This window comes from Natator depressus, chromosome 14 (genome assembly GCF_965152275.1).
Source record: "Natator depressus isolate rNatDep1 chromosome 14, rNatDep2.hap1, whole genome shotgun sequence".
NCBI classification, from domain to species: Eukaryota; Metazoa; Chordata; order Testudines; family Cheloniidae; genus Natator; species Natator depressus.
In genome coordinates this window covers 12,984,990-13,002,500 of record NC_134247.1, presented here as the reverse complement: position 1 = coordinate 13,002,500, position 17,511 = coordinate 12,984,990, and the positions used below count along the sequence as shown (strand labels likewise).

Below are 17,511 nucleotides of genomic sequence, written 5' to 3'. Positions count from 1 at the left end.
TGAACAGATGCACATTATTATCACAAGTGGCATGATTTTTGCCACAATGTATTTTTCTTAGCAGTCAAACACAGAATCACAGAACAAAGATACTGCTGCAATCCTCTAATAAGGTTCATATCCAGTATTTTTGGAAAGTCTTTGAATTTTTCTCTTAATGCACCAATTCTTAATGCCAGCCCTTCATAATAAAAAAATGGAGATTAGAGCACAAATCTAGATTTTATTTTACCTAAACTGGGTGATAGGGAATAGGATCAGTGAGGAACTCAGGCTGGGATCTGTCTTTCCCTCATCCTGTTTTGGGTAAGTTAAATCCTAGAGTTTCTTTAAATTTTTAGAGCAGTGTCAAATAGAGATGTTGGTACAAATGTTTGTTCTAGTACAAGGCACCACACTGAGTTCAGACTTGCATCCTACTAGCAGTTAAAAATCTCGTCATTAGAGAGTGGTTATAATTAGCAAGTGCATGTAATTTGTATATTAAAGCAATTGTAAACGTGTTCATTTCATTCCCCTCTCCTCCTCAGCTTTTTTGTGATACTTTTATTGTATTAAAGGGTAGCTCAACTGATTAAATAATAAGGGTGCTTTTTGAAAGAAATGTGTTTAAAGGAAACATTTTGCTGCATTACACTCTTCAAAATGAAGTCACAAGAAGGTAATATGGTGGCTGTGGCCATGTCAGACTTTTCCTTCATGTTAGTTGTATGTATCCTGGACTTTGAACACCAATCTATGAAGGAATGATAAATGTTTTTATTAAAACCTGTGGCTTGAGAGAAGTTAATATGGTGCCTTTTCCTTTCAGCAGTTTCAGCTGACTTCATACCTTTTTAAGCATATTGCATCTCATCTTGAAAATGGAGAATTCACAAAAATGATACTTTTTCTGGTGAAATGATAAACAGTGGAATTCTGATTGTACGTGATTTGTACACTGCATTTTGATTCTGTGGATCAAATCTTACTAAAGCAGTGTCTCTTCATACTGATATTTGCCCTTGTGCATACAGATAAGTGAGTCTTCTATAGTAAACATTGTTTCGGAAAGAATCTCTCGCATTTTGAGTGCTCTATGCAGTTGCACACACAGAATTTAACAGTTTGGGGGAGTGATAATTAAAATTTAAATGGCTCTAATTAGGATTCATGTCAGATGGACTTTCTCTGTCCTTAGAAATTGGAGATGTTGAAAATGTCATTCTGATATCTGATCTCTAGGTTTTGGCCACTGTAGTTGAAACTGTAGACATGATGCTCCAATCTGTCCTGCCCATTCAGTGCACGTGACCTCACTGTTATATAATAGCATTTTGCACTTTACACATTTTTATAAAATGATTAAACAAGCTTTGGAGGCAAGGCAGTGGAACTTCAGCCCCTAGATGAGCTTAGGCCTTGTTTTGCTTAAGATTTAAAATTAAATTGAGCTCGCTAGCTTGATCTAATATCTTCTAAAACACTAGTCAAGAAAAGGCAGCTTAACATGCTAAAGTTCATGTTAAGACACATCAGTTAGGCCATTATTCTGAGTAGAACAAGAAACTCAAACTATTTTCTTATAAAAGGTGAGGAATTCCACTGCACTACACACTCAGTGCTCTGGAGGCTGTCACTGAAAGTACATAGTTTGCTGAATGCCTGATTAATGGCAAACTATGAAATGTAGAAAAGGGGTTGTAGCTTTTCTAAGTCAGTATGATCTATACTAAGGAAAAATTGATAAACCACCATTAATAGGAAAAATGCACAGTAAAACATGCTTTCTCAGTTGCAACATCTCTTTCAGATTCTGATAAACTTCAAAACAGGCAGTCCAAATGTTAGATCCAGTTCTCCAAAGAACAAGGCAGAAGCTGGGCATTTTTTCAGTTCAATTGTATAACTTAAAAGCTCTTAAGGGTTTCTGTGAAGAACTGGTCTGTAAACTCTGCAGAGGCAAGGAGAAGATAGTCATCCCCCCCCAAGACTTCAGAACTTCTGAGGTTATGTAATCTATCACTTAAATCAGATGACTGCAGGATAGCTAAAGTGACACATTTTTTAAAAAGGGCTCCAGAGGTGATCCTGCCACTTACAAGCTGCTAAACTCAATTTCAGTACAAAGCAAATAGGTTGAAACAATAGTAAGGAACAGAATTAGCTGACACAGATGAACATGATTTGTTGGCAGAAGAGTCAGTGTGGTGTTTGGTGAGTCATGATTTCACTTTACAATCTGTTAATCACCACAAAGAATGTAATAAACATGGACATGGGTGATCTAGCACAATGGTTCTGAGCCTACTGTACCCCATTCAGGAGTCAGATTTGTCTTATTTACTCCCAAATTTCACCTCATTTAAAAACCACTTGCTTACCAAATCAGACATAAAAATACATTTCATAGCACACTATTACTGAAAAATTGTTGACTTTCTCATTTTCTCTGTATGACATTTTTAGTTTGTACTGACTTCGCTAGTGCTTTTTATGTAGCCTGTTGTAAAACTAGGCAAGTATCTAGATTAGGTGATACACCACCTGGAAAACCTCTGTGTACCTCTGGGGTACATGTACTTGTGGTTGAGAACCACTGATCTAGTGGATACAGTGTAGTGGGACATTCAGAATGCCTTTGAGATGGTCCCTCACCAAAAGTACTTTAGCCAAGTAAGTAATCATGGAATAAGAAGGGTGTGCTCATGGATCAGTAAACGACAGCAAACAAAGGGTAGGAATAAATGGTCAGTTTTCATAATGGAGAGTAGTGACCGCTCACCCTGCCCACCCCCAACTACTGGGCCCTGTGGAATTCAACATACTCACCCATGAGCTGGAAAACAGTGAGGTGACAAAATTACTCAAGACCAAAGCAGCCTGAAAAAATACAAAGGGATCTCACAAAACAGTGATTATGCAACAACATGGCTGGTGAAATTCAACATTAAGTAATGCACATTGGAAAATATAATCCCAACTATACATACAGAATAATGGGATCTAATTTAGTTCTTACCACTTAAAAAGATTGAGCAGATGTTTTCAGAGAACTAGCCCCAATGACTCTACAATGTGCAGCAGCAGTCAAAAAAAACAATCTTAGGAATCATTAGGAAGGGGATAAATAAGACAATAGCATAATGCCATGATAGAAGTCCATGGTATGTCCACACCCTGAATACTGCCTGCAGTTTTGGTTGCCCCATCTCAAAAAAGATGTGTGGAATTAGAAAAGGGAAACAAAAATGATTAAGGTGTGGAACAGCTTCCATATGAGGAGAGATAAAAAGACTGGGACAAAGGTCTATAAAATCATGACCAGTGTGGAGAAAGTGTTATTTACCCCTTCAAGACCCAGGATGGTGGGGAGGGGATGTGTGTCATCACAAGTACTCCTTTTCTTTTTGCCATTGAAATTAATAGGCAGCAGGTTTAAAAGGAAGGACATCTTCACACAACAAAACATGTTGTGAAGGCCAAAAAGAACTAGATAAGTTCAAGGCAGATAGGTTCAGCAATGGCTATGAGCTAAGATGGTCAGCATGCAATGCCCATGCTCTGGCTCTTCCTAGCCTCTGACTGCCAGAAGCTGGGAGTGACCAATGGACTAGATCACACAGTAGGTGCTTGTTCTGGTCATTCTCTTTGACATACCTGGCATTGGCCACTTTTGGACAGCAAGCTACTGGGCTAGAGGGACCATTGGTCTGACCCACCATCACTATTCTTAGAGCCTGGAGGCTGAGTTGAGGTACTTAAAGGCTTTTTAATCCTATTTTTGAAGACTTTGCTGTCAATTCTTTTAGCAACTTATTTATCATTCCTGACCCCTTTTCTACATTAGCCTTGTTGTCTTTTGCAAAGGCAAATGTCACTTGTTTAGCAATCAGCATTTTTACACCCCCTTAGCTGAACTGGGCACAGATCCACCCTTATAGAAAGCAAGAAAGCTCGGCCAGTGTTATGCTCAGCTGCTGTTTGTTTGACTAGCTGACACAGTATACTAAAGACAAGATGCATAGATTTTTAAACAGCCTCAAGCCTCTTTCCTCAGCTGGTCTCACACCTGACCTTACATGCTTGGTGTTAAGTACTCAGTATTAACTGACTTTTGAGATGCTGCCTTTAGGAACTGAGGTCTAGGACTAAAAACAAATTTAAAAGAAATCTGCAAGCTTTAAAAGTAGCCCTGTCATTTCAATACAAGTTGGTAATGCAAAAAAAATCATCATCATCATCCCTGGAAGTTTAAACTTTTTTTACACTGACATCTTTATTATTATTATTCAATGAACAGAAATAAATTCACCATTAACATAGTGTCCTTTAAATTTTATCAAACTTCATAAAACATACAAAAATATTTCTCTGAATGCATAGATCTGCTCAGTTACCTGCACTATATTTTTACAGTTAGTAGTTCTTTAGCAAAGGTTGTGTTGCATATCAAGTTAATGGTTAGTTGTCATGAATTAGAGAAAATAAAGCTTATTAAAATAGAATCACTTCTATTAGTTGCTGGACAATTCTGTTACATTGTTTATGTAAAAGTGACAATGTCCTACACGCATTAAACCATAGGCTCGGCAAAACTAGCTGTGAATATTCTTAATTTTGATCTACATAGCTACTGTTTTTTCCAAACAGTTTAGCATTCACTTTGAAATAACCCCAACACTACAGTGGCAAGTATGTAGGCCAAATCCCCACCACAGGGAGTATCAGGTTGGACTAAGTACTGATGGGGCCTTCAGTTGAGTAGGAGTTGAATCAGGCCTCACGAGCTAGTCCAGCCACTGTATGGACAGAACAGGGGAGAGTACTGTCAGACTGAATTAGAAGGCAGAAGGATTAGACCACAGATGCATATCGCTGGAGGCTTTCATTGGTGGAGTGTTAGAATAGGGAAAGGACCTAGAATGCAGTAATGTATTTTGAGCCAGTTAAGCAAAAGCTCAGTGATCAAAAGGAAAGTGCTAGTAACTTTAACTCATCTTTATGTTTTGGATTTTATCTATGTTGCATTTGCCACATTCTATTATTGTCTAGTCAAATTCAGAAATGTATAAATATAAACCAATATGTGCCATCAGTTGTATGGCATGTGAAAACATGTTAGTCAAAAAGAGCATTAGTTACTGCAAGGGGAAGCTATCCCCTATGGAGCGTATTACACTAAATCATTTCCAATATTATACGCTGCAGTCCACATAAAAAAATCCCTATGGTTTATCACATTCTTCTTGGGGTAGTAGTGCAAGAAGCAGCTATTTAAATGCAGCTGCTCTAATATAGCTTAATAAAGAAATAGAGTTGGAGATGGAATCAATATTAGATCTCTTATAAATTAGGTTACATTTTTAATTGAAAGTCACTCCGGTAGGAGATGTTTATTTAAGTCTAAGAAAGGCCAGCTTTCCTACTCAATCTGGAATTGCCATTTCTAGTTTTTCTGCACATCCACCTAGCCTTCATCAGAGTCAGGGTAGCCAAGTGTTTTCAGAACTGCTAGAGATTAGTACTCCCAGCAACAAAAGTAAACCCAGTCTCCTTGGGAGAAAAAAACAACTTGAAAATATAGTATTTGATCGCAAATGTGATATATGTTTTAAATTTACACTGCCCAGGCTAAGTCTATAGACTTGCTCTGAAAAATTAAGAGCTTAAGTAGCTTAGATTCAGGTTTTTAACATAGTGCTATAAAGCGTCCAGCAAGATTAAGCTATTGGATTACTCAATGGGCTGTAGCTTTTGACACGCTTTAAGTGACACCAGCTCATGCAATGTAATGCAACAGTTGTGGGACGAATGTGTCATACAGAATCAGTTTAAAAACAGCTCCAGGTGCATATGTTAATTGCTTCTGGTGGTGCCTCTTTTTCCATTCACATGTTCCCTTAATTGGGTTTGGCTAAGCAAGAGCAGACTCTCTCTTCTGGAGTTGATACTTCTCAACAACAAATATTTTCTAGTATTGTGCTCCTACTGCAAAGGCCGCTGAATTTAACCCAGCTTCCCTGAACTGTGAGAATCAATGAGACTAGTTCCTAGAAGAGATTTTTTTAAAAAGCATTAAAGCACTATTCGAATCATAGGGCGTAATTAATGCTTGCCAAGTGGACAAGTATATAGGTTTTTAAAAGAAATTGATACCCACAAAAAAAATTTAAATATACAGTCAAACATGGCAGTTTCCTTTTAAACACAACCATATATGTAACTTTCATTTGCTTTGACGATCTAATACATTTGTTCAACAGTGCAGCTAAGGTTTACTTTTAAAAAAAAAATCAATATTTTAAGAACAAAATATTAAAAGTTATCCCATTTTGTTCAGCTGGGTCACATATTAGTTTGGGGAAGAGAAATAAAGGTATTTACTAAACATCAATGGCAGTTTGACATCTGGGAACATGATTTTAGCAAGCTGTCCCTGTGTGGTTGTTACAATGGGTGAGTTCTGTGGACCATTTTGAGCAGGTTTCAGAGTAGCAGCTGTGTTAGTCTGTATTCACAAAAAGAAAAGGAGTACTTGTGGCACCTTAGAGACTAACCAATTTATTTGAGCCTAAGCTTTTGTGAGCTACAGCTCACTTCATCGGATGCATCACGAAAGCTTAGGCTCAAATAAATTGGTTAGTCTCTAAGGTGCCACAAGTACTCCTTTTCACTTTGAGCAGTAATACCACTGCTCTAAAAGACATCATGGCATGCTACTTCACACTTAGGGCAGTTGTAAGAGACTCAGTGAGCCAGGTACTGTGTACAGTAATCAGATGGCTAAACTCCACTCCCAAACATGGATTTGAGACTCTTCATAGATTGAGGAAGGAGAAAGCAGTACAAAACCAAATTCTTGAAGACTGTCTCGCTCTCTAATACAAACCCTTACATCTTCATCAGTTCACTTAAAAGTTTTGGTGACAGCAGAAAGAGACTGCACCCAGAGGAGTCTGAGAAATAAGGGCAGTATTTACATTTTCAGGGGGCAACAGTTTTGCCACAAGCCATAGAAGCCCAAATTTATAATTTATGCAAAAAAGATACAGCTATCTAACTGTGCCTGATTGATTTTTCCAGAAGTCTTTACTTTTCATGCCAACAGTTGACCAGCTGTTTTCTTATGCCAGATACAACCAATAAACTTTATTGACTTGTATCTGAAGCATGTCAGCTTAATAGACAAATGAGGTACCCTTCATCTGAATACAATATTAAGTTAAAAAAAAGCAAAGGGGATAGTAAATATCAAAGATATACTATTATTAGTTAAAATATTAACCCTAACAATAACTTAAGGTTTCACACACAATTAATCCACTGCTTCAGAAGACAGCAGCATATAATTCTCACATCCTAGAAAGTTCAGTAAGTCAGCTTTGATGCTTTACTATTGTAGCAAGACCTCTCCGTCAGTGTTGATGCAGCATTTCTAAAACGAGAGTTGTCACTTTTCATTAGAACCAGCTCCAGTTCTTGAAAATCTTGAAGTCTTGCAACATCTTTGTCCTTAAAAGGATGAAAACAAAAAAAGCAAATGTCTACAAATGTGTATAAACAAGGTCAAGCCTGTGAAAGCAAGCATTAACCAACTGCCAGGTACAACATGGGTGGGCAAACTACGGCCTGTGGGCCGGATCCGGCCCCTCAGGGCTTTTGGGCGGGGGGGGCGGCAGAGAGCTCTGCCAGGAACGGGTTACCACAGCCAATGGGAGCTTTGGGGGAGGTACCCTCAGGCGAGGGAAACATGCAGAGCCCTCTGCGCGCCCCCTCACCCCACCAAGGGGCCACACAGGTGCCAGCCGCTTCCCGGAGTGGTACAGCGTGGGGCCAGGGCAGGCAGGCAGGGAGCCTTCCGTGGCCCCGGTGCGTGCCGCTGCCCCCTGGAGCCACTCGAGGTAAGTGGCACCAGGCTGGAGCCTGAACCCCTCCTGCACCCTGCAGCCCAACCCTCTGCCCTGAGCCCCCTCCTGCACCCCACACCCCTCCTCTGCCCCAACCCCTTGCCCCTTCCTGCACACTGCACCCCCTCCTGCACCCCAACCCCCTGCCCCGGCCCTGCAAGCAATTTCCCCACCCAGATGTGGCCGTCAGGCCAAAAAGTTTGCCCACCCCAAGGTACAAGTACTATTTTTTCTAGTTAACAGATGTGTCATTATTTGTTTTGCTCCATGATGGAATCTCTCAATACCGTTAAGATGACTTTTCCATTCTTCAAGTACCCACTGTTTGTACTTACTGATTTAAGCAGTAAAAGGATCTGACCGGAACATTGCTAAGGTCAGTGCATGTGTCAGATTAACTGAAAGTCATGCAGACAAGGCCAGTTGATTTCAGACACAGCCCCACGAGAGCTGTGTTGTCTGAACACAAAGGAATGTTTACATTGCTGATGGGGTACCCTTATACATTATTTGCAACAAAAGCTGAGGTAGGGTATTCTCCCCGCTTCCCCCCCGCCCCCCGCCACGCACACAAAGATACTTCCATTTCCACATGCTAATGACATGCTCAAGAGAGAAACATGCACATTGTGCTTTCAGTCTTATGTTCCAAATACCTGGCAACTATAGGTGTCTGTGATTTCACCTGCTTTGAGAGTTTATTGTCCACTTTGATAAAAAAATACTTTTTTACTAGATCATGATGAAACTGCATTATTTCCCTCCTATGAAATATTTCTTTGGGCCTGAATACTTAAAAAAAAATTATGTGGTCGTCAGTTCGTGAACAGAGTGCAATTCTTTGGAGTCTAAAGTCAGTAGCTGATCTTTGTACTCCAGAGTCCAAGGTAACAGAGAAATAAAATGAATAATATCCGATAAGCAATTAAATATGGAAGTTCCTCTTACCTTTCTTACCAACGTATTTGGTAACTTCCTAATCTTCTCCACTTGCTCTTGATTAACACCCAGTTCACAGCAACTGACTTTGAGTAGATCCTGATAGGTCAGTTCTTGTCTGTCTAATTCAATCTCAATGAAGTCATTTTCCCTAAGGTTCTGAATTCTTACCTTAAGCACCAGTTCTAGTAAAAAAAAATAATAATAATAATAATAATTATGGTGTGGGAAGAGGTCTGATATAATCTTGACTGAAACTGAGGGAGAATTTACATTTTATTATTTGAATTCAGATTTTGTTGGCATAACACCAGAGTCACTCTTACAAGGATTTAAACCTGAGATACCCATAGAAAGTCCAGTAACACATATCCGCAATGAAGGAAACAACCCAAAACTGCAGAGGAAACCTTAAAATGATATAGGCTTATTTTAAAGAAAATTATACAATATTCTAAAGCCTCTATCAGAATGGATTCCTCTTTCTTCTCCCCTGTGAATTTAGTGCTCATGATAGCACAGATACTACTGTATACTCCTAGTGGAATTCTGCACCACTGCGCGTGCACTGAATTCATGTCCCCCCCAGATTTCTTTGCTTTCCAGCAGAAAAATGACTTTCTGACAGGGAAGCTGCAAGAGCAGTCACACACCACTCCCTAGCAGAGCAGGTACGTTGTTTCAAGCAGCCGGCAGAGAGGTATTTCAAGCAGCCGGCAGAGAGGTAAATCACCGCAGGGCTGGGAACACCCCAGCCAGTGGCTCCTACCCTGAGCCCGGGATCAGCTGCTAGTCGCGGCTGAGCTGGAGGCAGGAAAGGACAAGACTTCCAGTTCCCGTGCAAGAAGTGTCTGGGGCTGTGTCAGAACCACCCCCAGAAACCTCCCCCAGCTCAGCATCCTCCTGCCCTCATCGCGCCTCAACTGTGGGGGAAAGGGTCACTGTATGGGGAGCTGCTCCCCCATCCACCGAACCCCCATGCATCTGGACTTCCCATACCCAGACACCCCTGCCAAGCCTCACCAGGTACATCCAGAACTCCCCTAGCCCTCCATACCCGAACCCTACCCCACTGAACCTCAATCCCTGCATCTGGAGCCCTCCTGCACCCAGACCTCCTGCCAGCCAGTAGCCTGTGCTCCCCACTCCCACTGCCATGCTGAAGCCTCTGTATTTATTTATTGACAAATAAAACTTGCAGAATTTTAAAATGTCCACAGAATTTTTAATTTTTTGGTGAGAATGGCCTCAGGACTAACTACTGTAATGGGGGCCAGATATGTACCATGGTCTCTGGAAGCCTTCCACACAGATCAGATACAGCAGAGACAAGTGTGGTGCAAACTTATTAACACTCAACTCTAAGCTGGAGGGACCACCTCAGGAGGCAAGAAAGTAGTTGAGAATTGATAGTCTAGTCAGTCTTTGCCCTTTCATCAAGGGGGACAATAGTGCTAGTTTTGTGATATGGACACCTGTCCATCAGCCAGACAAAGTAATGTTGCAAAGCCCACAAAGATTAAACTGAAGGATTAACAGAAAAATTTTCAGAGGTTCCAATCTCAAAGTGTTTCTCACTCATGTGACTGCATGGAACCTCACTGACATCTGGGGCTTGCACAGGTCCAGGGGTCTTCCAGCATGGAGTCGCCTGCAGGCTCAGGGGCTCAAGCTGGATCTGACTCAGCAACTCAAGTGAAGAAAATCTGCATCTCTCTTTATCTGAGCCCTCTTACCTACCAGAAATGCTGAATCAGTTTGCACATGCTCTATGAGATGGCAATGTTAGGAGTTTGTGGTATATTTGTGTCTACAGTGAGCAGCGGGGCCTGATAAAGAGGTGGTGGCGGGAGACAGGACAAAATGACTGGTTTGGAATACAATTTCTATTTTGGGGGTTCTAACAGTTCAGTTTATGGCTGAAATGGGAATTAAAACAGATTTTTCTGATTAAACACAAACAGCAGCACAGCTTCATAATCATGTTATAATGATATATCAGATCTTCCACTTGTGAGAGCAAACAGGATGCATGTAATTATCCACATTCTGGTCAGTTACACTAGAGTAAATTGCAAATAACTCCACTGATTTTAAGAAAGGTTTTCTGGATTCACATCAGTGTAACAGAGCAGACCCAGTATGACTAATGAAGGGTTTGGTTTCAACAGCAATGAAATTCATTTGAAAACAGTATTAGGAGATGTAAAGGAACCTCAGAAAAAGAAGCTAAGTTTGTTACTAATTAGGGCTTGTCTACACACAAAATAATCTGGAATAAAGCAGGGTGTGAATCTGAAGTGGATTAACTCTTATTCCAGCTATTCCAGAATAACTCCCTCTATAGACAAACCCTAAATTACAAGTTGTATTGGTTTACAAGAGAGTTATTACACCTTGTATCATATTTGGCAAAGTTTGTGATTTTTACATTGTTTGGGTTTTAGACTGGAATCTCTCCAGAAGTGGAAAAGCAGATGTAATTGTCTGTAACACATTTATAGTACTGTATAAATAATACAACAATTATTCTAGTTAGCAGAATGGGGAGAGCATTTGAAACAGAGCAGGACTAGATCGCTCTCTCTGCCACCATACTGTCCCTTTGACATTTCCCGCAACATTTCTACCTCTCCTCCTAGAGGATGGAAAGAGAGATCAAGAGCAACATGAAGCACACCCTCACTTCAGTTCCCAACTAGAGATGCAAACATGGATCAGCAATGTGGTAGCAAGATGCACAATCTTGGAAAATTACACTTTGTTACCTTGCATATTATATGGAAAAGTTCCGGTGAAGAAAAGTGGCTGAAATGTCGGTGCAGCCCCAGTATGAGAGCCATTCTGTTGCTGAGGTACAGGCTGTTTAGATGCTACTGGAGAAAAGAGGCCTCTATTATGAGACACAGATGGCTGACAAATGGAGCCATTCTGGACTCTAGGTTTTGGATATTCTGGCACCACGATGGGTGCTGATGGGGTGGGCTGGCCTTCCTTAGAGCGTACCACAGGAAAACGATCTTCGCTGTGTGACGACATGGATGTGCATATGCTTTCGACCTGAGTTGCTGATGAGCAAGGACTAGTTTCACACAGAGAAACAAAAGAGACGGAAGTGCTTTCATTCTGGGATGCTGTTGAGATGGCTGGAATGCTGTTGCTTTCTTTAGTGTAAACATAAGGGAAGGGTGGATTGGCCAAATAGTTCGCAACAATTGGCAAGTTTAAGTCTTCCACTTCTTGAAGTTCATTTTCCTCCACTTCAGGGCGGGGGAGAGAGAGAGAGAGAGAGAGAAAAACTTGTTATTTAAATATTACCATCTTCCCCAATTTAAATTTAAAATTAGAGTTTTCCTACTGTGTCTCACAAAATTACATCATCTTGCAAAAATCACAAGAATTGCACCAATGTAGCTTGAGCCTATGGGCACTTGGAAACATGGCAAAATGTTGGCAGTGTGAAATGAAAGAAAAGAATAAAAATCAAGAGGGAAGAAATTTTTGTACAAACTCTGAGTGGGAAGCCAAAAAAAAAAAACCCAAAGAAAAATAATTAAACCATCAAAAGCAGATACAAGCGATGCCTTTAAATACAGCAATGCCTGTTCACCATCTCTGAAAGGATCAGATTGAGAAGTAGTTTCTTCGCTAAATCTTAGTTTTGATATGATTTTTTTTTTAACGACATTATTTAAAATAATTGGTTTTCATAGATGCCAGCAAAGAAAGTGGAACATTTTTCTCAGTTAGCAGGTGTTCAACATAGGGTCCAGTCCTGCAGTCCTCACATTCGCTGAACTATTGCAACAAATTTGGCTTGAATAAGAACTGCAGGCGTAGGCCCATTAACAATAAGAATGCCAAGGCAGCCCAAACAAGATGCTCTCAGTTTTCCTGGGGATGCACAACTAAATTTGTTTAGGAGGGTGAAAGTGACACATATCCCATACCTGATAAGTGAGGCCCAGGTTTTATAGGTATTTAGATACCTAACTTCCTTTGAAATCAATGGGAGCTAGACACCTAAATTCCTTTAAAAAGCTGGGCATGAATTATTAGTGACCAGACAAACATATCAGGCAGGAATTATGTGGGAGCTCATTTCCCTTGGACATGTCAGCCTAAACTTTCAAAAGTCAGAACCCAAGTCATGTTGTCCTGCTGTGCGTGTGTGTAATAGATACAGATTTTTGCCCAGACAAAGGAAAAACCAGTTTTCAAAGATTATACCAATCACACAAATGACAGTGAAAATAGTAATGGCAGCCTGTACTTAGCTGCACATGCATTTACACAGCAATCATGCAGCTATTACACACTCTGTGGATTGTCAGTTACCAGCCTGAATTTAAAAGAGGCCTATTCCCCATACAAATATTATTAACATATACACCCATGCCCACTGAAAGTTACAAAAGGTGAAATTTCTATGGTACAGAAACACTGGACTCAATCAGACATATCTGCACTATTTCTAAGAGTGTCACATATCTAATTTTGGGCTTGCTTCTCTGCATGTGTGTAGCATAAGCTTTTTAAATATACCACCGTGTTTTGTCGTGTGTATGGAGAAGGTTAAGTTTTACTGCCAGGAAGTCATAACACAGCTATGACATTCTGGGAAGCCATCACTCCTAAAACGTAGCAGTTGCTTCTGTATACAATGGCCTTGTAAGACTTTTGGTTCAGCTTGACCAGGTCTATTTGTGCTTATACAGAAAAGCCTTTGGCTTGAGGCTTGATTCAACTCCATTTAAGTCAATGGAAACACTTCAATGAGAGTTGGAAAAGCAGTTTCATTCTGAGTTCTGTAACTAAAAAAGGTCTCAAAGGGCTTATCTACACAGGGAAATTTACCGATAAAGTTATACCGGTATAATTATATTGCTATAGTGCACACACTCTTTATTCCCGAATAGGAGTACCTTTTTTCAGTTTAGCTTATGTCGCTTTCACTGCAGTGGTATAATTATTGTAGTAAAGACAATATAGACAAGCCTTAAGAAAGCACTTTCCTAGCAAGAGGAGTTTTTGAACTGCAGTTGGCAATCATCAGTTTATAGTATCATACTAAACAAAGTAAAATAGGTTTATCTACTAGTGAAATAATAACCACACTGAACAAATTTGAAAATCATATGAGGAAATACATCAGCAATCACCTTTAAACCTGAATGTGTCATGCAAATCAAACGGCATACACCCTCTTACTCTCTGTCTCCTCTCTATAGCAAGGTCCATATCGACCTGCTCTGTCTCAGGCTTTGCTTGACATAAAATATTCTTCCATTTATATTTATACTGATTTCCGCGGGAGCATGACTGAGGCCAAAGTAACTTGCCCAGAGTGAATCAGTATCAGAACCAGGAGTAAAATTCGGAAGTCCTGATTCCAACAATTTCTTACAACATATTAGAATACATTTACAAATATCTGCAAGGCACTAGGTACATGCACATGGAAGATCAAAAGACGTTAACATATTTACCTACATGGGGTATAATCTTTTAAACTCATATACATAGATAAGGGATTACCAATTATAGAAAGGCACACTCCATCTAAAAAAATTTTTAAAACAGGTAACTGAATTGGAAGAGCAAAACTTTTTGGAAAGTGAGTAAAAAAGTAAACTCATAAAATTCACTGCCACAACATTCATCTAACACAAGTTTCATCTTGGCACAAAACATGTTCACAGCAAAGATATAAACCCTAGAAAAACCTGCAATCCTTCCTTGCATGAATTATGCCACTGAAGTCAATGAAACTACTTGTATGAGTAAGCATTACTGGTGTGACTTAAGGACAAGACTGGACCCTCTCTTTATAATAGAAATGCTGTCAGTCTATTGAACTAGGGAAAAACCACTAAATACTAAGACCAACTATTTTAGAATAAATGTCAAAATATGTAAATTGTACCTCCCATAATCTTCCTGATTTCTTTCTTTGACGTTAACTGGGCTGCCAGTTCTCCTTTAGCTGTGAGAATCTCCTTATCAGCACCAGCATCAATCAGGCAAGAGACCACTTCAGCATGGTTCCGTTTGCATGCCCAGTGCAAACAAGTCCTGTGTGTAAAGAAAATGTATTCGTGACTTTGTAGTTCCAATGAACTATACCCCGACCACAAAATCCAGAGTTCTAAACCATTATGTGCCAACAATAATAATAATCCATTTGCCTCAGGCTGCATGTAGAATAAGGGTGACTTGGTAGACACCAGAATCGCTTCCACGTTCAAACTGAACATGATTCAGTTGTAAATTCCTTGGGGCAGGGACTTCCTTTACCTCGATCAGTCAGTGTGCACTGAGTACATTGTCAGTGCTAAACAAACAAACAATAACACTGCTTCATGCTATTAATAAAATACAGTGTTGGTAGTCCCTGTACTTGAGCAATGTTAACTGTTATATAATATAGTGCAATAAAAATTAAAGCAGACAATAGACTTAGTAGACCCCTGTAAAGACTTGGACTAAAAATTCAAAAACGAGGGCCTAAAGTTAGACCTCCTAAGTCCGCATTTAGTCATATAAACAAGCAGTCCAATTTTATATATTCATAGATTTTTAGGACCATAAGGGCCTATAGATCACCAAGTCTGACCTTCTGTGTATCACAGGCCATTCAATTTCAGCCAGGTATTGAGTCCAAAATGTGTTTGATTAAAGCAAATCTTCCAGAAAGGCATCCATAGTTGAAGACATCAATAGATGGAGAATCTACCACTGCCTTTGGTAGTTTGTTTCAGTAATAAAGCACCTGCACTGTTAAAAATTTGTACTTCAGCTCCCAACTATTGAGTCTTCTTATGCCCTTCTCCACTAAAAACTGTCCGTTTTTTTCAGTACTACAGTGCATCAAGCCACTCTCGATAAAGTCAATGGGAGATGCAGGGTGCTCAACACTTTTGAAAAATCCAGCTACTGACTTAAGACACCTAAATAAGAGCTCTGGAACCCCCATTTTAGGGTTATACGCAATCACACTGAATAAAGCGTGGTGCCAACCTTACAGGCTACATGCATTCACACTTTTGTTAATAATAATGCTTAGCCTTATATAGCATTTCTCATGGCTCGGTCTCAAAGCACTTTACAAAGGAGATCAATATAATTATCCCATTTTACAGAAGGGGAAACCAAGGCACAGAGTGCCGACGTGAGGTTCCCAAGATCACCCAGCAGGCCACTGGCCGAGCTAGGAACAGAATCCAAGTCTCCTTCGTTCCAGTCCAGTGCGCTATCCACAGGCCCCGCTTGCCTCCCTTACACAGAGCTGAGCCTTTCATCCTGAGGCGGCCAAGGCACCGTACAAACGTTAGCACGAGTCATGCAGCCACTTCTGGGGCGGGAGAGCAGGACGGGTCAGAGAGACTTAGAACAAGGGCACCAGCGCAAACCCCTCCTCTGATACCAACAGGGATGGGGGCCGGCTGGCCGGCCATCCACACACCCACCCCTCGGGCTGCCAGTCCCTGCTCACACACAGCCCTGCCTCAGGCAGCGCGCCCCAGCCCTCCCAGCAGAGACCCGCACGCAGCTCCTTGGCAGGGGGTGACCGACTGAGCTGTCCCAGCCAGTGAGGGGAGGGGCACAGGTGGTTATAGCGGGGTGGGGGGAGGGTGCAGGCGGTTATAGCAGCCGGGGGGGGGGAGGGAGGGAAGGGCACAGGTGGTTATAGCAGCCGGGGAGGGAGGGAAGGGCACAGGTGGTTATAGCAGCCGAGGGGGCCCGCAGGAGGTTATAGCAGCCGGGGGGGAGGGGCGCAGAAGGTCATGGCAGCCGGGGGCGGGAGGGGGGGCACTTACCAGCCGTTGATCTCATTTGGGGAGTTGACGTCCGCCCCGCTCCGCAGCAGGCGCCGCACCTCCTCCAGGTCCCCCAGAGCGGCCGCTTCCCGCAGCCTCTCCTGCAGCTCCCGCTCCTCCAGGGGGCCGCTCATCGCTCTCCCGCTGCGGACCAGGGCCTCCCTGGCCTGGCCTGGCCTGGCCGCCTCCGCCCGGGCCCAGGGCCCTTCCCGCCCCCCGGGAGCGGACTGCCCGCCCGCCGCTCCGGAGCTCGCCTCGCAGGGGCCCTATTCCCAGTGACACCCCGCGCCTCGCCCTTTCGTTCCTAGCCCGTCACGGGGCCTTGGGCCGCCTTGGGCCTGGCTGTGGGGAGGGACACGGTGATCGCCAGCCGCCCCCACTCCCGGGCTGGTGCGGAGGCTCAGTCAGCCCTGAGGAGGGCATCGTGTTCAGTCGGCAGTTTGCAGCTCCCACCCTTTGTCTGGGTTGCCAACCCCAAGCAAGCGTTCAGAAGTCGGCTCCCCAGCCCCCAAAACAAAATCACGAGCTGGGTTTAAAATCATGAGATTTAAATAATAATAATAGAGTACCACGGTTGGAGGGGACCTCAGGAGGTCATCCAGTCCAACCCCCTGCTCAAAGCGGGATCAATCCCCCATTTTTGCCCCAGATCCTAAATGGCCCCCTCAAGAATTTGAACTCACAACCCTGGGTTTAGCAGAATAATGCTCAAACCACGGAGCTATCTCTCCCTCAAGTTAATTAATTATAATTAATAAAGCTTTAGGCTCTGTTTATTCACCTTCTGATTATCTCAATGTCAAGTGACTTTTCCAAGGCCACACAACAAGTCAGTCCAGAAATAGAACCCTGGTCACCTACTC

The 17,511-nt window shown here is 41.9% G+C and overlaps 1 protein-coding gene across 1 annotated transcript; it reads right to left on the bottom strand.

Moving 5' to 3' along the window:
• Positions 1–4,268: 4,268 nt before the first annotated feature.
• LOC141998376 (ankyrin repeat domain-containing protein 40-like) lies at positions 4,269–16,894 on the bottom strand. The gene is made up of 5 exons (XM_074971135.1): positions 16,649–16,894; positions 14,755–14,903; positions 11,597–12,088; positions 8,838–9,013; positions 4,269–7,494 (listed from the first exon to the last, which is right to left on the bottom strand). The coding sequence occupies exons 1-5, from the start codon at positions 16,780–16,782 to the stop codon at positions 7,351–7,353; spliced, it is 1,095 nt and encodes a 364-aa protein (XP_074827236.1). The 5' UTR covers positions 16,783–16,894; the 3' UTR covers positions 4,269–7,350.
• Positions 16,895–17,511: the final 617 nt, after the last annotated feature.